Source organism: Lolium perenne, chromosome 2, assembly GCF_019359855.2.
Source record: "Lolium perenne isolate Kyuss_39 chromosome 2, Kyuss_2.0, whole genome shotgun sequence".
Taxonomy (NCBI): Eukaryota; Viridiplantae; Streptophyta; class Magnoliopsida; order Poales; family Poaceae; genus Lolium; species Lolium perenne.
Genome location: NC_067245.2, coordinates 316,575,120 through 316,595,984, shown reverse-complemented (window position 1 = coordinate 316,595,984; position 20,865 = coordinate 316,575,120). Strand labels below are relative to the sequence as shown.

At 44.4% G+C, this 20,865-nt stretch overlaps 2 protein-coding genes and 1 non-coding gene across 5 annotated transcripts; 1 reads left to right on the top strand and 2 right to left on the bottom strand.

Annotated features, from left to right (window-relative positions):
* The first annotated feature begins 1,889 nt into the window (after positions 1-1,889).
* LOC127337819 (U5 spliceosomal RNA) lies at positions 1,890-2,004 on the top strand. Its single transcript, XR_007874125.1, has one exon. It is a non-coding gene; the product is annotated as a U5 spliceosomal RNA (small nuclear RNA).
* A 306-nt stretch (positions 2,005-2,310) lies between these two features.
* LOC127336733 (uncharacterized) lies at positions 2,311-8,829 on the bottom strand. Of its 3 annotated transcripts, none has more exons than XM_051363570.2 (8): positions 8,460-8,829; positions 7,866-7,988; positions 7,287-7,372; positions 5,836-5,913; positions 4,515-4,674; positions 4,344-4,412; positions 3,986-4,093; positions 2,311-3,488 (listed from the first exon to the last, which is right to left on the bottom strand). In XM_051363570.2, the coding sequence occupies exons 1-8, from the start codon at positions 8,694-8,696 to the stop codon at positions 2,460-2,462; spliced, it is 1,890 nt and encodes a 629-aa protein (XP_051219530.1). In that variant the 5' UTR covers positions 8,697-8,829; the 3' UTR covers positions 2,311-2,459. The 3 variants fall into 3 exon arrangements, with proteins under 3 accessions (XP_051219530.1, XP_051219531.1, XP_071682905.1); XM_051363571.1 differs by having other exon boundaries at positions 2,333-3,488; positions 5,836-5,886; positions 8,460-8,828; XM_071826804.1 differs by lacking the exon at positions 5,836-5,913 and having other exon boundaries at positions 2,333-3,488; positions 8,460-8,828.
* A 6,108-nt stretch (positions 8,830-14,937) lies between these two features.
* LOC127336735 (replication termination factor 2) lies at positions 14,938-17,888 on the bottom strand. Its single transcript, XM_071826803.1, has 3 exons — positions 16,937-17,888; positions 15,854-16,047; positions 14,938-15,298 (listed from the first exon to the last, which is right to left on the bottom strand). Exons 1-2 carry the CDS (start codon positions 17,313-17,315, stop codon positions 16,040-16,042), a joined length of 387 nt encoding a protein of 128 aa, XP_071682904.1. The 5' UTR covers positions 17,316-17,888; the 3' UTR covers positions 14,938-15,298; positions 15,854-16,039.
* Between the last annotated feature and the right edge of the window lie 2,977 nt (positions 17,889-20,865).

Below are 20,865 nucleotides of genomic sequence, written 5' to 3'. Positions count from 1 at the left end.
GAGAATACGAAGCACTGATTCCGTCACCTCTTGCCCACAGAGCTCCCGATTGCGCTGAAAGAAGTGTGCTGGAAACCCGTCTAGTCCCGGTGCCTTCATGGGATACATCTGAAACAATGCAGTCTTGACCTCTGCCTCTGTATATGGCTTTATCAACCCAGCGTTCATTGTTGCCGTGACTTTCCTGGAACTGTGTTGAGTACATTGTCCATCCCCTGGGTGCCCTCTGACTGGTATAGGTTACCAAAGAAATTCCGCGATAGCTCGCTGATCTCCTGGATATCTTCTGTCATCTCACCATCCGCTCGCATAATGCTAGTTATTCGGTTCTTCTTACGTCGCCCACTTGCTCGCTGATGGAAATATTTTGTGTTTCTGTCCCCCTCAGACAACCACTGTATGCTTGATCGTTGCTTCCACATAACCTCCTCACAGTGTTGTAACTCAATGATCCGATCACACACTTTAATTTCCTCATATGACGGTCCCATACGTTCCGGTAGAGCTCGTAAGCGTTCCAGCTGACTCCTCAGCTGTTTGAGCTGCCGCCGTACATTTCCAAACGAGTTTTTGTTCCAACTAACAAGATTCTGCGAGAGATATGTCAATTTTTCCCGCACTCCACTTGTAGTCATACTATTGCCTCCTTTCGTCCACACTTGTTGAAGGAAAGGATCAAAGCTCTCATGGCTCTCCCACATATCCTCATATCTGAATATCTGTTCGCGTCTTTGCTTCTGCGCCCTCTCCCCATCAAACAACAGAATGATGGGCGAGTGGTCTGATGATGCTGCTGACAGATGATGGAGCTCTGCCAGCGGATACCGAGCACTCCAGCTCGTCGTTGCTAGAGCCCTGTCCAGCCGAGTGCGGCAGTAGCTACCACCTGCCACCTTTTTCTCAAACGTCCATGGTGTCCCCCTGAACCCAAGATCCTGGAGCCCACATACATCGATCGTATCACGAAATGCCGTAATTTGGCCAACACTTCGCTGATTCACACCATCATGTTCCGAACGATGAAGGACCTCATTGAAATCTCCAATGCATAACCATGGGAGTGCTGACGCTGATTTGACAAACTTCAGCATATCCCACGTCTTGTACCTCTCATTTGTACGAGCCTCACCATACACATAGGTAAGGCGCCACGGTTGCATATCAACAGATGAAACAATAGCATCCAGATGGTATTGATAGTAAGGTAAAATTTCAATATTTACTTCATTTTTCCAGAAAATCACAATTCCTCCCTTCTGACCCAAGCTATTACAAGCAAAGCTTCGGTCAAAACCTAGCGTTCTAGCTAGTCCTTCCACCCGGCTCTTATGTAATTGAGTTTCAACAATACAAAACACAGATGTGGTATGTAAGCGCGCTAGATCGCGTCCATACCAAGCCCTCGACTATTCCAGCATAACACACTCATTGATCACGGCGGCACTCCTCAAGGGAGCCCGCCTTCGCTGCTTCATTGTTCTTCTCTTCCCCAGTACCACTCGGCCCCGATATGGATTTTTTCAGCTTCCTCTGCTCACTAGGAGAGATATAGGCCGGTGGAGGAGGGGGCACCCCTTGATTTCCTCCGACCTGCTCATCATCCATATCTAGCTTGCGATTGACATTGGCGTCCGAGTTCAGATTTTCCATTGAGAGAGAGAGGTGACCAGGCTTAGTAGAAGGCGTGTGTACTCTTGCGACTCTCGCCTCTCGGTAAGTGTATTAGCAGGCCCAGAAGCCCATTGCATGACCCGGCCTTTTCCATCCACATGCGCTTAACCCGAGGTTCTCAGAGAAGATGGATTAGTCCCACCTCGCTGCTGCTTGGATAGCACAGCGCTGCAAGCCGCTCTAAAAAACGGGGTCCAAGGCCACCATTCGAAAGCATGCAGCTGCGCAGCGGGCACAAAGCGAACTATTCTTTCGCCTTTTACTAAAGAATACCGTGTGCACACTACGAGATCTGTAAGTAAATTATCACGTGCCTCCATATTTTTAAATGCCCACTTCTAATTTTCTTTTACTACAAGGCCATTGTCTCTTAAGTGAGACAAAACTACAAAGGCCAGGCTACGCGTTGAATGCAGTTTGTGCGGTTGTTGAGACGAGGCGAAGTGACACCAAAGAGAAGGCACAATGCTGGTGCAGACCAAGCAATTGAGTCGCGATGTCAGCCGACCACGACATACCGTGGTTCAGCGTGTTGGGGAAAGGCGGAGACTAGCTCATGCGACAATGTGGTCTGGCTGCAATTGGGGTACAATTTCCATTTATTTATTTTATGCTCATAAGGTTTACAAAGACAAGGGCTTTATTAACTTAAAGCTGAACATTTTATACTGGGCATTATTAGCTAGCTGTCATTTGTACAACATATCATAGGAATTCTGTAGCATATAATTTTTTGTTGTTGCAACAAATAGTCATTCAACATATATACATAATCGAAGAGCTTGCCTTTAACATGTAGCTCCTGTCTGTTCCAAATGACCCTTAGCTGGAAGTGCGGAAGTTGTCGTTGCGGGCATTTTCTTCCGCCACATAACAGGTTCTTTCTCGCTATAATTCTTGGCTGGAGGAGGTGCCGCTGGAGTCTTCACAACTTGTTCAGTCTTCTCTTGTCTTATGCCTTGTAAGTTTCGCTCCTCGGCTACATCATTTCCCGTTTTCTTTTCCGACTCCTTAGCTCGGTCCTTGGCCTCCTCATTATTCTTCTGTAACACCTGAAGCTTGTTATTTAAATCCATGTTTTCAGCTATAACACTTTGCAGTTTCTTTCTGTGTATCCTAGCATTGTTCAAAACCTTATTATTTAATCTATGAATCTGACTATTCAGTTTCATGTTCTCAGCGACAACACTCTTCATTTCCTTCTTTGACTCCTTAGTTCGGTCCTCAGCCTCTATGTTCTTGTTCATTAATTCCTCCAACTTATCCAGCAAATCCATGTTTATAGCTTTGATATTATCATAAGAAAACTTCAGCTCTGCAGCTCGGTCCTCGACCACCTTTTTATTTCCCTTTAACTGCTGGAGCTGATCATTCAGTTCCATGTTGACAGCAGCAAGACTTTCCATTTCCTTATCTGATTCTCTTGCTTGATCCTCGGCCTTTTTATTCTTCTCCTTTAACTTCTCTAGCTTGCCATGCAAATCCATGTTTACGGCCACAATGTTTTCGGAGAAAAAGGTCATTTGGAAAATTCGATCATCATCCTTCTCTTTATTTTTCTTTGACTCCTCCAGCTTATCATTCAGTTTCACGTTGTCAGCCACAACACTTTCCATTTCCTTCTTTAACTCCTCAGCTCGGTCCTCGGCCTCCTTTTTATTTCTCTCCAACTCTAGGAGATGATCGTTTAATTCCACATTCTCAGCCACAATTTTTTCTAGCTTATTTTTCCACTCCTTACCAAGGGTCTCCATATCTTTACTTATCAGCCATGGTAGGGTTTCAATACTCTCCTTGCCCTGGCTTTGCAATTCAACCTGCAAGAAATTTTTCAACAATCAAGTTGGACTATATACAAGGATCATTATTCACGAAAACAAAATAACGCACATTTAACTTCACATGGAATCGGCTAACTTAATATGTTCACTACCTGCTGGTAACGCAAAACATACTGAAAAAAAAATATCATACCCAAAACAGTACTTATGTTCCAATGCACATTTCACATGTAAAACCAACTTCAACCCATTAGTTTTACTTAACTGTGAAACCACCACCATCCAATCCTACTAGTTGAGATCAGTCTGGAAGGTGATTAGTTCGTTTTTTTGAGTTAATCCACACACTTTTACTGGCTGGCAAGGCTGCTATATATTTGCGGAAACCGGAAAGTATCAACTTCAGGGTTCTAGAATCATCAACATATGAGGAGGTCATATATGCATGAAGCTTCTAGAGAACCATTCTGCCAAAACCATGATTCTAGTATCATTTAAAAGCTAGAAATTTAGCAGATGTCATTTGCACTCACTTTTTTGTTGTTTTGTTTGCGCGGGTGATCCCTCTTCCATTCCCATGGTTTTTGAGGATTATCTGATGACCAAAGCCCTCGGCGTGCTTCTCTTGCTTCCTTTTCCCACTGAACAAAACGATTATAAGAATGTAAGAGAGAAAACTCCATCCGTTAGGACTAAGGAAGGGGAAATCACATCATATATTTTTGATAGTGGCCTTACAGGCAAAAATGGAAGGAGTAACATGCATTATATGATAAGTTATGGAGTATCTTCAAATACATGTTGGTACGTACAAAAAATCCAAAAATATGTACATTAAGATGCAAAATATTTCCATTATCTAAAAAACAAATTTAAGATGCAATATCTCACTCTTGCCAATTCGGGACGTGTCTCGCCTGTTTTGAAATACCAGGCGAAGCCCCTTTTCAACATTTCTTCCTGAAGAATTTAGACACCAATCACAATAACTATCTCCAAAAACCAATAGAGAAAAATAAGATTGAAAAGATGTATGAGCTAGATTAGGAATTTCTGTCTCACTTGGATAAAGATTCCGTCACAGTAGATGTCACCAAGATATCTTCCATATTGGTCTGTCCCATACACATTGATCGTAATACACTTTCCGCCAATAAGCTTCACCAACTCATTCCTTGCCTCATCCCCGTGTTCCATTTCTAGCTCCGGTGCATCAATTCCCCTTGTTGATTCATAAAAGTTAATGCGCTACTATCTTCTCACAGCCCACATAAAAGTCTATGACATGGGATCTATTATTTTATATTTATTTTGGAAGACAACCGTGCATCACATGGGAAAAATGTGAAAGCTCAATGTACATGCAAGTAATTGTTCGGTCATTTAGAGCGTGTACAAAGGAATTGTTCGATCAACTTCCTCTGATTCATATTACTTGTTACTAGTATGGATGTACCTAGAACTGAAATATGTATATACATCTATATTAGTGGCAACTAATATGAATCGGAGGGAGTATTTTGTTTCAAGATTAAGTTGCTTTTCAGATATTTAGGGCAAGTACAATGCATAGACGTTCAATCGATCGTTTAAGGAAAATTATTGGTGGGACAACACGTAGCGTTCGTGCAAGAGGCGTCCTCTTCCTCGGTGATCGCTATCTGCAGGCGCTAACTGCTAGGCGGCCGTCTGCGATTTTGCTGCCTGCTCATGGTAAAAAAAGTTCTAGCGCCCGGCTGCTAGCTAAGAGTCGACGCAAGGTTGAATCTCAGCGTTATCGTGGCTTAACTGCCAGGAAAGTATATTCTAGAGCCCGGCACTAGCGCCCGCATTATTTTTGTTTTTACTAGCGCCATCAATTGTAAGTTTGTAACCGGTCCGTCCATTCTCTGGTAGCAAACCTTGTTCTTTGCATATGTCTTGTTCTTTTTTTCTCGCAAGCTATGTGGTGCAGGTCTGTGCATAGCGTTACTATTTTATAGTCTTTACTCTGTAGTATTTATGTGCCCGATCGAAAAAATTCATATGGCCAAATTCAATATTAACAGTATTTGAATTATAGTATTTTTAATTCTAATTACTTTTTACACTATATTACTACCTAATACTCCCTCCATCTCATGAAAGCTATCTTAGATTTGTTAAAATTTGAATATATCTAGACACTATCTATTACATAGGTACATCTAAATTTAGATAATTTTTAAATAAGTTTCATATGAAGTAGGGAGTATTATATTTGTATTTGTACAAAGATAGTACCGAGAATTCCAAGATATTTTTCTAGTTTCGTAGAAGTTGTCACACAATTATGTGAATTAGTGACGTACTACGTAAATTTTACTAACATTACCATTCGCTTAAAGATTTATGGAATACATACCTCATCCTAATGCGGTATTTTTCTGAAGGTCGTTTCTTTGTATCACCTTTCCTGCTCAGAGAAATGCTGAATGAGGCCCTGTTTCCATGCCATTCCAAGTAATAAAATGAGGCAAAATTATATCATGTGTTGGCCCATGTTTTGGTTTGGATAACGAGTCCCAAATGATCTGGTGATATGGTGGATTATATCTCGAATCGATCATGTTAGAGAACACTACACAAGAACTAATAAGTACTCCCTCTGTTCTGCATTCCAAGGTCTTTGAACGTTTTCAGACATTTCAGAATTGCAAGGCCGAAGCCTTTAACCCCCCTTAAAACCAGCGCACACAACTCGCTATTTTCAAATTTCCTTAATTCCCAACTCGCTAGGGGCATGGCAAAGAGCATGTCTAATAACCAGCTTATAACTTACGTGGCACTTTTACTTATGTGGAGCAGAGATATACAAAACTAGCTCACTCTATGCATGCTCATAGATAAATGCAATAAATGTGAAGAAAGAGATAAGGAGAAGATTGTAGAATGTAATAACTTAATAGCTAAACTTATAAGAGCAAAAAAAAAAGTTCTAGTAAGCTATAAGCCTACTTAGATATTTTTTTTGCCTACGTGAAGGAGCTGTCATGCAAAAAACTAGCTGCATCATGTGCTTCTGGACACTTCGTGAGAATGTGAAGTGAGTTACATATCAATAAAGTAGTAGATCTTCAAAAATATTAGATGTTTCCAGGGAAACGTGATCGGAAAGACGTCCGACAATAAAAAGGAAGAAGGCCTTGGAGCCGGTTACCGGTAGCCCATCAACAAAGAAAAAACGAAAAACAACTATGCACTAAACCAAGTAAAAGAGGAGGTCATCTAAAAAAAAGTAAAAGAGGAGGGAATCGTGGCATTAGTTGATTGAAGAAACGGGAGAGAAAATAGCCCATCTACAGTAACCAAATCAATGAGGGTTAGGCTAAACCATTTAGCTTTTTTATAGGGTATAACTAACTATTATACATATCAACAATAGAACTAACTATAAAGGATATGTCTACCTCCGTCCGGGTATACTTGACTCATTATGAAAACCAGTATGTCCGAGAACTCTCATGGACTAAGGCCTAATTTCTACTACGAAACATTTAATATTATTTAATTACACTGGTGTGGCCCTCCTTCTCCCTAATTTGTCATGCCGGTGGAGATCTACTTGCATGGAAGAGTGTGTAAAAGATTTATCAATGCCCCCCCGGCACATGTCAAGATAAAGGTTTGTAGAGTACTTGACATGTTATAACCATCAGCTGGAGGAAGAGGTAGGAAATTAATTACGTCAACCAAAATTTAGAGGAAATTTTATCTTGATCCTACTAATGCCTCTCGCCAATTCTGAACAATGGGTATATATTTGGATTAACCTAGAGACAGGAAATAAAAGGCAGGTTGAGCTAATTTGCGTACTTATATGATCCGCTGACAGCCACACCCGCAGCCTTCTCCACATAAGCAGTGAAGCCATCACCGTCTCCAATGCACCCTTTGGCAACCTGCACAAATGACAGAAATAGTAAAACCGTGCTAAAAATAAGGTAAACTAGCGTATGAAAGATCTAATTTAGTGACTTGGATAGCAAAATCTAAATCTTTCCATGTAGTAGACTATTTAACTATATTTGTTACACGGTTTCCTACGGGCCGTGGAATAACTAGCTATTCTCCACTATGTCATATATAGATAGATAGATAGATATTTGTGTATGGTGTGTTTTTTTAAGTTGCATTGTTCGGTCTTTTGATTCCAAGAAATGTTACAGACAAAAATTTACCTGAATTTCATGAAATCATATGTATATTGAAGGATTCTGCACATTCACTCAAACCTCATTTTCAGATCCCATGAATCGAATGGGCACAAAGTCTCCCTTTTACACCCACATCTCTATTATTTTCATTTGCCTTTTCTATTAATGCTTATTTAGAATCATGCGAATCGAAGGAGCCCTAATATGGATTATCAATTATGACTTATTTGTCTCTGACCGGTAAACTGTGGAGCACAAACTGCCAGCCGTCTGGCTCCGGCAGCGCAGCAGGCGGGAGAATATCTATCCCGTTGCTTCTGCCTCCTCCGTCTGTAGCACAGTTTTTCTCGCAATTTTTCAACTGCAATCAGGCATTGGACACGGATCAAACAGAGAATTAAAAATGATATAATAATACACGAGCTTGTAAGTAAATTCATTCAAAGAAAAAGAAAGCGAGTGCTTAGATGCGGCATGCCCATAGAAACGAGAAGACACATGATGCGTGAATTTTGTTAGTTCCTTGCCGTTTTGAGGCATTACTGTTAATTTTACATCTTTATAATAAAAATACTACATTAGTAAAACGATACAGTAGTTTTACAGTAGTTTTTTTTTTAAGTACCAAGAAATTTAGCGATGTACTACTAGAAGTAAAGTAAAAAAGAATGGACCTAGACAATTTAAAATCTCTTGGGGCGGTATTCTAGAACTGAAGTAAAAAAAAAAGAAGAATGGACCTAGCAGTTCAAGACTGAGTGCTATCAGGTCCACTAGGAACTTAAACCACAGTGTATAATTGATCATTTTCAGAGCAGAAACTAGGACGTACCATGGAGGTGCAGGTCTCAACGACATGCTCTCCGGCGATAGGATGCAGCGGGTTTCGTGCTCTATCTGCAGCGCCGGCCTGTGGCTGCTGGTCGCGGCTGCAGCCGCCATGATGATCTCCCCCGACGCCGGCCCCGAGCTGATCAGGGGCAACGGAGGCCGCCTGTGGATGCTGGTCGCAGCTGCCTCCATGACCATGATCATCTCTCTTGATGCCGGCCTGTTGCGTGTTCCCCATCTAGTCTAGGTATAATCAGTGTGGCTCCGTCCGTCCTCTGTTTTTGCTGTGTGTGTTACTTCGTTGGAATCGCAGCTGAAGAGACTAGGACATCATATGGTAGTATGTGGTGGGTAGGGGTGAGGCCCAATCAATAATTAACGAAGTGGAAAATATAGATATAGTTAATTAGCTTAATGGACTGGTGACATCTTTTTGTAAAGAAAGTGGTCACATGCATTATCTTCTCGAGCAAGGTGACGCAGTGGGTACTACGTCACACACAGTCACCTACTCACCTAGTAGAAGAAGAATCGCATGCAAAGGACGCCTAGCTGCATTAACGAATATCTTCCTCAAGCGCTCCACTTCAAAAGGTGATGCTGCGCGTCTCCCCACATTTGTCCTTCACCGAACCAAGGAACCTTCATACTAATAACATCACTTCTTAGCAACACTAACCTATGCATAGACCCACGGCGACGACCTTGACTAGTAACAGTACCAAACATCTTTTCTCCTTTGAAAAGCAATACTAATCATGTCACCAAATGGAATAATCAAGCATGAGATGATATTTTCTGAAAAAAAAGTACTTCCTAACAAAAAAAAAACCCCCAAAAAATTATGCTAGCATAAGTTAAAATTATCATATCTTGTTGAAAAAGCATTTCTGTACACCTGGGCAAAACTCGGGCCAGGCCGGGCTTCGGGCCAAGCCCGAAAAAGCCCGAACCTATATTAGATTGATGCACTAGCTAAGTTTTTCAAAACTTCGAACTGTTGGAAAAGGTCAGGCTATATATTTAAACACTCCCCCTCACATCTAGGCTGGACAAACAGGAAGATACTAGACGTGGAATAAACGGGAGGCTGCAACTATTTTTAGATTAAATCGTGCGTAAGCCGGGGTTTGAACTTGAGACCTCCTGGCTCTAATACCATATTAGATTGATGCACTAGCCAAGCTTTCCAAAAGTCCGAACTGTTGAAAAAAGGGCTAGACTGTATATTTTAACAACCTAAAGTGCCAAGCCCCCCGAGCCCGGCCTGGCCAGACGGTCGGGCCTATAAATTGAGCTCGAACCCGTCCCGAACAGGCAAAAGCCTGGCCCGGCCCGAGAAGCCTAGCCTGAACCTTAACTAAAGTGCAAAAATTGCAAGCCCGAGCCCGGTCTGGCCTGATGTCCGGGCTCGAAAATTAGGCCTGGGCCCGGCCCGAAGTGCAAGCCCGACCCGGCCCGGCCCAGGAATTTCGGGCCGGGTCATCCGGGTCGGGCTGCCCATGCCCAGCTGTTGTCCTGTGAAAGGAACTAATGGCCTACATAAACATTATGTTACTTAAATTCTTATTTTTGCATGCATAGTGCAAATTTTTATTTCTTATGAAATTTACAAGAGTGTATAAAAGTCGAATATCATATTTACAACATGAGTCTTTTTGGGATCTTCGAAATGCAGAAATTAGTTCAGGTACATAGGAGCACATGCCCCGTGCACATTTCAATTTCAAATTATTGCCTTCTTCAATTCTGTAATCGGTTCATATTCTAGCTATAGCCTCATTATTTGTGGGAAATGCTTCGACAAAAATGACTCGGTGTTCATGGTGGTGAATGCACACCCCTATAAAATGACACGTACAGACAACGGTCAAAGGAATTAATCTATGAAAATAAGAGAATGTCACTATGACAACACATGAGGAGCATAGAAAGTGATTTGAAACTTCAAAAGTTCATTTTCCAGTAAAGTCAACTAAAATCCCAAAACATAAACGAAAAAGTAAACCCAAATAGAAGACACAAGAATATAATTTTTTTAAAAAAATCTGAAACCACCAGAAATCTGTGTTCTACTAAGAAAAGGCGCTCAAATGGGTTTATACGGCTTAAATCGATGTTGTACGGGGGTGCGCACGCGTGAACACCAAATAGTTTCTCAACGGTTCAATTCTTGCTTCAAGCGGAAAAAAATGTGCAAATGAAATCGGTCCTAGAGAATACACAAGCATATCATATGAGTGCTTTGCAATTAGTTTTGACTGGTTTGGCTGTCAAATTTGAGAAAAAAAATTATGAATAAAATTTCCATGAAGGCATCATTTCATTCTGAATAAATGTTGCGAATGAAAGTATTGGTCGACAAATATTTCAAGTTGATCGGATTCCATGCCCTAGTCAGATGTGTGGCTCTCTTTTCCTTGGCCGAGTGTGGAATTCTGCTCTCGGGATAATATGCTTCCGTTTTACCGAAAAATTAAAAAAAACTGTGTGGAAAAGTTTCATAAAATCAAAATATATGGTGCGTAGATATTAGAGTGAGCTATGCCAGCAAGTTTTTGGAAGAAAAAAATCCATTCATTTGAGGTGTAGGGAAAAATAAATTATGTAGCTAGAATATCATTTTTAAAGTTTGAAGAAGGTGTTTAAGTTTGGTATTTTTGCAAAACTAGCAGATAAATTGCAATTTTCATTGAACTTAAAATACTACCTCTGTACCGTCAAGGTTGTGTGAGATTTGTTAAAATTTAGATGTACATAGACACTAATAGCATCTAGATTTATCTAAACTTTAACAAATCTCATCTAGATACATCTAAACTTTAACAAATCTCAAACAAACTTTTGTGGGAAGGAGGGAGTATATAGAGTATATATGAGTGGAAAATCATTTTCTGAAAGAGGAGCATGTGCTCTGGAGCACACGTCATAGTTTTGTGTCGTTTTCCGTGTGGCTTCTATTACTTCGTTACTAAGCAATACTACATGTGTTGCCTTTTTTTTATCACTAGACTAAACCTTAACTGCGCAGGTGAAAAAGGACCCTGGAAAGAAAGAGATGGGACACAAGGAGGTGTGTGGCGGGCCAATGCAAAAGAAAGAAGGGAAAAATCTAGTGAGAAGCGCCGCATCGCATCGGTCGCTCTCCGGTGCGACGCCTCGTGATTAGAAAAAAGAGCATCACGCCCTATAGCTATAGGAAGGAGAGCAGAAATAGCCCGGACCTTTATCCTGTTCTTAGAGCATCATTAGTAGTACCCCTAAACCATCAAACCCTCAAACCAGTTTAAGGGTTGAGAATATGCATTTTTTGGCACTTTTAGAGGTTGAAAAACAGAGGCAAAGACTAGAACCCTCAAACCCAACCCTTATAATATTTGCCCCAACCCCAACCCTTCTAATTGTCATATGACATATCACAATTATCACTAGAAAAACACAAACAACATTGAAACAACTAGGAAATGAAAATCATTGATGCATGGTTTAATAGTTTACATCACAAAATCATCATCTTCCACCTCTCATCGGCACCGTCACCAAAAAGTTGCACCTCGGCGCCATCTCCCCCACACCGCCATCGCCTCAAGCACCTCCATAGGCGCCGGTGGTGGAGTCCTCCACACCACCATCGCCACCACAACTCATCGGAGTGTCACCTCGAAGAGTAGAGGACGCACCACGAAGTAGCCTCTTCCTCTCGGCGATGTCCTCCTTGGTCTCCTTCCACCACGTCAATTGGTCTTCATCCATGTCCTTTTTGCACATCATCATGTGCTCCTTCTCCTCGGCCATGATCTCTTTCCATGCCTTTGCTTCCTTGAGCTTGAGCATCCTCTCCTCCATATCGGCTTTGCGCTTCGCTTGTTCACGCCGTGCTTCAACTTGTGCAAGCTTCACATCTTTCTTCTTCTCGGTGATAAGAAGCTTTGTCTCCAATGTCTTCATTGTCAATGTCTCCCTAGACTTCATCATTTGCTCCATCTTCTCTCTTAAGCTTGACGCCTCTCCTTCCATCTTGATCCTTAGCTTTGCCTTCTTGGTTCCCTCGGGTTTGCACAAGTTTCTTTCCTCCTCATCACTATCATCCATCCTAAGCATTGCCGCCTTCTTGGGTGCGGTCTCTTGATCCCTCAACTTCCACTTGTCAAAAGTTTGAAGAATTGCCCAAGCATGCTTAAATGGGAATGATTTGCCCTTGGAAGCGGGCATCTCCTTGTACCTCAAACCGGCAATTGTCTCCTACAAACCCACCAATATCATAGTAAACAAACATAAGAACCCAACAATGCATAGAAAATAAAAAATGAGCACATATGTACTCACATAGTCACTCTCCACGCATCCACTAGGCGGTGCATTCTTCACTTGGTCCATTGCCGCACTCCAACGAGCACAACACGGCTTCATCAACTCCCATCGGCCTTGAAGCGACCGGTATGAACGAGAGATGTACCCACCGGTCTTCGGCTTGATCTTGCAATAGGTGTCTTCTATGCGTTGCCAATATCGTTTACCGGTTTGATCGGTACCCGTGCTTGCATCCATCCCCACATGTGCCCAAGCACGAACCAAGAGAATATCTTCGGCCTCGGTATAGTTTGTCGAGCGCGGGGTGGGGCGGGCAACGGCGGTGAACGTCTCCTCCTCTATCTCGATCGCCTCCTCATCATCACCCTCTTCCTCCTCCTCATCACCCTCTTCCTCCTCCTCACCACCAAACTCAAAAGACTCGAGAGGAGCAGCCCCGATGTCCACCTCCGCGTCTTGGAGAAGCCCCATGAATGATGTTTCGGGATTATTATCAAGCACCTCATCCACGACGGGCGGCGTGTCGGTGATCGCGGGTGCGGGAGCGGTGGGCTTCTTCCGGGCGGTTGTCTTCTTCACGGCCGGCTTGGCGGCCGCACCCTTGGGCCCAAGCGACGGGCGTTTGGGCGGCGCCTTGCTCGGCGGCTTCGCCGGGGCGACGGGGCGGGGCGGCTGGACGACGTGCTGGCCAGCACGCGCCGCTTTGCTCCGACGTGCATCGCGGCCACCGTCGAGGCGACTTGCACCTCGCTCGGGCGGGCGGGCGGCGGCTGCGGGACGGCGGAGGTCGGGCGCGCGCGCGACGGAGGCGGGCGACGGGGGCCGGCGGGGCAGCGGACGGAGGCGGGCGACGGGGCCGGCGGGCGGCGGCCGACGGAGGCGGAGCGAAGCGGCGTCACCATGGCCGGTGGAGGCGGGCGGATGGGCGCGCGGCCGAGGCGAGGCGGCGCGCGGCCGACGGCGACGGCGGGCGAGCGGCGACGGACGGGCGGGCGGGCGGCGGCCGAGCGTCTGTGCGGCCGGAGGTTGGCGGCGGCGCGTGGGGGAAAAAATCCTCCCGCGTTTTGCAACCGGCCGAAACGAGAGGAGTAGGGGTTGGGCCAGTTTTGCCTCTCCAACCCCCACTTCTACAGGTTGGAAGGGGGAGTAGGGGTTGGACCTCTAAACTTTTTTAGGGGTTTAGGGATTTAGGGGTTCTAATCTACGCATTTTTCTCGCCGAAAACTATAAAAAAAGCGGTTATTTTTACAGATTTAAGGGTTTATGGATACTAGTGATGCTCTTATCTCTTCTCACACCCGACCTTTCCCACATGAACTGTACCCCGAGCTCCTGGACCAGGCCACCGCTGGCAAACTGCGTCGCCCATTCCTCCGCCTCGCCCTGCGTCTCCCCTCACCGCTCCGCCATGCACCGCCGCCGACCATAGCCCCGCCACACGCAACCCCTGTCGGCTCGCAGAACGCTACAACAGCCCTGGGGAGCAGCGCGCCGTGGGGAGGCCGCTAGCTGCGAGCAGCGCCACGGGGCCATCGAGCACGTCCGGGAGGGGAGGCCGACGCTCCTGGAGGGGAAGCCGCCGCTGTGGAGCATGCATCGAAGAAGGCCACCAACGCCAAGCACGCAACATGTACGCTGCCATGAGGGGCGAGGATGCTCTGCGCGGTGGGATGCCGGCCCGACGGAGAGGAGGCCCGCAGCGCCGGCAGACACTACATCACGGTATAAGATTTGGGGCATTTCAAAGTGCCCCAAATTTGAACCAAAGTGCCACTAATTAGCTATAGGGGCACTTTTTCAAGTGCCACCTTTACTTGCGTCTCTAAAGGTATTTGGGGCACTATCTAGAGGCACTTCCCAAGTGCCACTAAATCCAATTAGAGGCACTTCCCAAGTGCCACTAAATCCAATTAGGGGCACTTCTCAAAGTGCCACTAAATCCAACTAGGGGCACTTTGCCAAGTGCCACTAAATCCAATTAGGGGCACTTCTCAAAGTGCCACTAAATCCAACTAGGGGCACTTTGCCAAGTGCCACTAAATCCAATTAGGAGCACTTTGCCAGGTGCCACTAAATCTAATTAGGGGCACTTTGAGATGTGCCCCACAACCTATTTTGTGGCACTTTCCAAAATTCCTCAAAACCAATTTCATGTGCTGCTCACTGTATAAGAACACACAGTACCAACATATATACTATCATACACACTGTCATACGAGAATCCAATGCACTTTGTTGCGTAATTATCAATTACACACTGTAAAACAGAGCTGCAACATAGTATGTAATCCATGTTCAATATAATATCTCACTATGTCTCACAGAGCAAAACAGAGACGAAATTATGACACTCTCAGTTTGTAGTAATTTGATTCAGCAAAACGGAGACGAAAATTATGACACTCAAAATCATCACCATGTTTCCACTTCGAACATCATCACTGAGCAGCATCACCTTCAGTTGAACCCAAACGACTAAGATGGTACAGCATCAGTGATCAGCATCACCTTCAGTATTCAGCATTGTACCTTGAGTAGTAATTTGATTCAGCAAAACGGAGATGAAAATTGTACTACAAAAAAGCACGTTTTAGCCAAGTAAACAGAGGTAATAGCAGGTAGGCTAAAGCTACAGAATTGATTTCAGCAGCAATTCACCATGTGCACATTAAATTCTACTGTATGATATGTAAAAAACTCTTGAATTTTGCCCAAACTGTGATCATGGATGTGCATAAGCAAAGCCCAAGTTAACAAAGCAAAAAACTTCATCCAGCATTCCCCGAAACAAGACTACAGGAAACCACAAAAACAACTGTGCCACTATGAAACGACTCTGAAGTGTCACAGATGTGTATCACAACTAAAACAACGTGGTATTTACTGTTTAGGTGCTTTGTGTAAGGAATTAGCTAGGAGATCTTTAACCATGGTTCATAAATTTATATCACTAAATCCACTGCAAATGTCAATAAGAAGGTCTGTGTCAACTATCAATCTATGATGATTTACATTATATCACAAGAACATGCTGAGACTTAAAGAGAACATCAATGGTCGATTTTGGTCTGTACATCAACGTACCTGGAACTGGCCACTTTTGGAATTCAAAAGAGAATTATATTTACAATAATTAACTTTCTTTCTTCTCATCGTACTCATCTTCTTCAATCAGCAAGTGTTCTTCATCACTCATGTAGTCATCTTCGAAACTAACATAGTCGTCTTCCTCGCTCACAAAGTCCTCTCCATCATCACTGATATCCTCATCTAAGTCACTGAAAAATGTTCATTCAAAGGAACATAGGGCACATAATTTGAGATGCTCAATAAGAATTATCAGCTAATGTATAGTTTGTGAAAAACCAGAAAGGAAGAAATGGACATTACATACTATGAGCAAATTGTACCTGTCAAAGAGATATTATCAACACATATGCATATACTGTCAGGTGAGTTTCGACCATGCTGATACTGTCAGGTGAGTTTCAGTTTCAGAGTTATCCATGTCAATGAGAAATGAGAGCTTCAGAGTTGCAAACTAAAACACTAGTAGATGCTCATCGAATTAGTACAATACTAACAGATATGCGCTTTTACCATAGTGCAACTTTAGTATCTGCAATGCAGTTTCCTCAAATTTATTTTATGTGTATTGAAGGATCCCTCAAATAAATTCTAATATGTAGATGGTTGAATATTATGGGCAGCTGTCAATTCTGAAAACAAATATGTTGGTGGACCTCAAACATAAACTTGTGAGTGTTTAATTGGACCTCAAACATAAACAAATATGTTTGAGTTTCGGATCGACTGGTCATTCCTGTTTCAGAAATAGATTTGAAGGATCCCACAAATAAACATCCATGGCAGTTATCTACATTATTTACCCTGACTAGATATGCTGGCCTGTGAAACCCCTATAGCTGCATTCAGTTGGTGAATAACACCAACAGGTTCAGACTGTATGCAACTACAATACTACAAATGCAGCTAGCATTCAAGTGGGTAAACGCCTATAGCTAGCATTCATGAATGCAAACTCAAAGGAACATGATTCACACAAAAACAACAAGGAACACATGGCTTTCATCTCGAATTCCCACTTGATTTCATTCATTCAAAGGTAAACATAGATCATTCAAGCAGGAAAAAATGGAGGCATACATGATGTCCTGCAGACTGGGCACCGGTGGCGGAGGACGCGCCGGTGGCAGATGCTGCGCTGGTGGATGAGGGCGCGTCGGTGGCTGAGGCAGCGCCGGTGGCGGATGCTGCGCAGGTGGCTGAGGGCGCGCTGGTGGCTGAGGGCACGTCGGTGCAGGTGGATGGGGATCATGTCCTTGGGCCCGCGGATGTGCGAGAGTGCCTTGGGCAGGCGCTTGTGGAGGAGCGCCTCGACGAGGGGCTCCTTGTTGAATAGGTTGCCCAGGCGATCCACAACCGCGGGCGCGGCCAGGGGCTCCCCGGAGAGCGCGCAGCAGGTGAAGCGCGAGAGGCGGGCCTCGTTGGGGTCGGCCTTGCCGGGCTTATTCGCAAGGTACATGGAGAGAGGTAGCAGTCGCGCGACTCGGCGCAGGTTGACCCGCCGTCGCCGCCCCCGCCGCGGAGCGCGCGGAGGCGGAGCTGGAGGGAGGCGGACGGCGGGAGGGAGTCGACGGGGGCGGATGGAGCGAACGGGCGGCCATCGGAGGTGAGGTAGAAGGAGGGGGAAGGGAGCGGGAGGGAGCGGAGGAGGTGGGAGACCGGGAGGTCGGACGCGGCGGTGAGGTACCGCGGCGGGAGGGCCAGGTCGTCGAGGACGCACCCCGCCACGAACGAGGATGAAGCCGGCTTCGGCGAGGATGCATCCGGCACCGTGAGGATCCCGTCGAATCCCTCCAAACCCAGACGCGAATCAAATTAGAAAATCGGGCGAGCTGGGTGGAATCAGCAGGGTTAGCCATCGGGAGCGCACGCAGGCAGAGCAGTGTCGTGGCGGCGGGGATTCGAGGGAGGAGACCCTGGGGGAGCTAGGCCGGCGACCGGCGGCAGCCGGAGCAACAGGCGGCGGCGGCGCATCAGGAGGCAGCAGGGGAACGAGATAAGAGAGCACAGAACATGTGTGCGTGCGTGTATTGTGTCGTGGGAGGTGGGACCGTGTACGTGCGTGTGTTGTATTGTATTGTGGCCGAGTGAGCACTGCTTCGCCCGCTGCGTCCGATCGTGATCTAGTGGCTACGACCGTGACCTTGCTGGAAGCCCTAAACGAGGTTAGCTGCGGAATAGAATTTGCGTTTTAACAAATTCGGACCTGAACAAAATTTTCAAAACTGAACAAAATTTCAGTATGAATATTTCCAAAATTATTATTATTTTTTATCAAAATTTTATTTATTTTTTTAAAATATTCAAACTCCAAAAAAATCGGATTACAAAAATGTTTGAATGTTGAAAATTTGCTCGAATTTAAAATTGCTCCAATTTGAAATTTTCTCAAATTTGAAAATTGCTTCAATTTAACTTTTTTGCTCGAATTTGAAAATTGCTTCAATTTGAATTTTTCAGGGATTTGAAATTTTTGCAAGAAATTAAAATTTGCTCGAATATGAAAAAAAAGTGTTCAAAACAGAAAAATAAAAAAAAGGGAAAAAAAAAGAGCAAGAAAAACCGACCAAACCAGCGATGAACCGGAGAAAAAAAACGAAAAACCACCGTAGATGGGCCGCGGCCCGCTCTCTCTTGCACGCGTGCGGGCGTTTGTACGCGCCGCTGCTGGGCGGAGAATAGGTTTTGCCATCCCAGTGCTGGTTCAAAGGGGTATGTGTCTCGCATGCCTAAAATGTGTTGTTTACGACGATCCTTACCTGCATGACCACGTGTAAGCGGTTATGTCTCTCACATGTACAACTATTATCTGCAGGACACGGGGAATACCAAGTTTGATAAGCCAATCTCCTGTCATCCATAAGAACTGCAAAATGGTTTGCAATTATTTCAACTCCATGCAAAAATTCTCAAAATTACTAGTACTTTAGGAAGAATACAAATATTGTATCCTAATGATGTTCCATTGTTTCTATTTTGCAAGGAATTTTCCGTGAAGTTCATAGAGAGGTACCTCGGGTACCTAGATGATGCAATTATGATACCAGTTTAGTGTGCGGGATATCAAAAATCTTACAATGTCAAGATGAGGCTGGGACAATATCTAAAGAGGGCAATGATGACAAGTGGCTGGACGAAGGTTGTCAGGAGGTTGGGCTTAGAAGAAGGTAGCATCTACATCTTCTGCTTCTCGGTCGATAGGAACGGTGATTACCCTTGGCTTCTCATCGCCCCCTGAACTCATGAAGACGGTGGCAACAGTACCTGAACCCATGAAGAAGGTGACAACGGTACTAGTGGTAGCATTTTGGGATGCAATAGCACTGTTGTGCTAGTATGAAATGTTGGACTTCGGTAATCTAGTTTAAGTATGGAGTGTTAAGTAATGCTAAGTATTGACATCAGTAATAATCTAGTTCAAGTATGGACTGTTAAGTAATGCTAAGTATGGACTGTTAGAAATGGACCTCTATGTTTGTATAGACTGTTAAGTAATGCTAATATGCAATATGGGTCAGTATGTATGAACTGCAGTGTTAGTATATATGTATGGGATGTTGCTTTCATGTGTAAACCAGCTTATCCTCTGATGTCCATGTTATTGACACTTGCTATTGGGAAAAACAATTAGCTAGCTATGCAAACAACCCAATGGCTGACAACATCTTTCTATGTGATTCTGAAACAATGTATGTGCTCTCTTGGATTGGCAATGAAGTAGCACTGTCGTTTACATGGGTTAATTGATCTTTTAGGATAGTTGTTAAGTGAGAAATCATAAATTGTGGCACTTAGAAGTGCCCCAAAAGGTATATATCTATTGAGGCATTAGAAAAAGTGCTCTAGTAGGTATACATATATTGGGGCATTTGAGAAGTGCCCCAATAGGTATATAATTAGAGGCACTTCTAAAAAGTACCCCTAATTGACTACTATTAGCCGCACTTTGACAAGTGCCACTAGGAGAAGTGCCCCTAATTCTATGACGTGGTGTAGTGAGAGACGGAGATGGTGGGCAGGGACCTGGCCGAGGCGGGGCGAGGACGCGGAGGGAGGAGCCGGATGGACGCGCGGCCGGAGGAGGGGCAGTCGACCAGCTCGGTCGAGCACGAGGGAGCGGGGTGGTGCCGCGTTTGCCGGCCGGAGCGCGGCAGGTCGCTGTTGCTGCTTGCTCGCACGCGCGCACGCCTGCCTGCCTGCTCGCCGCTGCTAGACTGTTGCTGCTTGCTGCTGCTGCTCATGCGCGCGCGGATGCTGCTGCTGCTTGCTCAGGCACGCCGCCGCTGCGTGCTGCTCTTGCCTCTTGGCATGGCTGTACTCCCTAATACTAGTAGCTCCAGGATTTAGTACGTACTAATAATTGCCAGATTAACTAAGTTCTACTGCCAGAATAATTAAGATTAATTGACAGATTAATTAGGCTAGTTATTAGTTAGTAGTAGTTGCCTGATTAATTAGTGGTGATTGCCAGATTACTACTCCCTCCATATCACAGCTTAAGGCGTAAATCTCTGAGCACGCTTATTAAGGAGCGACTAGGCAGCGATCACCAGGAGGGAAAAAATTGGGCAGTTCCCCTTTTACCCCTGCATGCATGCAATTACTCATGCAATCACCAAGAGTAATTGACAGATTAATTAGGCCAGTTATCATAATTTGCTTAGGGTGATTGCCAGATTAATTTGGTATTGTAGTTGACATACTCCATAGTATTAGTTTAGTACGGAGTTGTAATTGACATATTAGTTAGTACGGAGTTGCCTGATTAATTAGTGGTGTTACTACTGCCATATTTACTAATTTCCAGAGTAGTTCTAATAGCCATATTAATTTCGTGTAGTTACCAGTTAATAAGACTAATTACTGGATTAATTAGGGACATTATGGTTTTCTCCCGTGTTAAAACCTGGTAATTAAATAAAATTTACTAGCCAATTATTTCTGCAACTTTAAGGCAGCTAGCAATCTTTTCAGCTAGGCTTGGCGGAAGTGCATGCCGCACTCTGTTT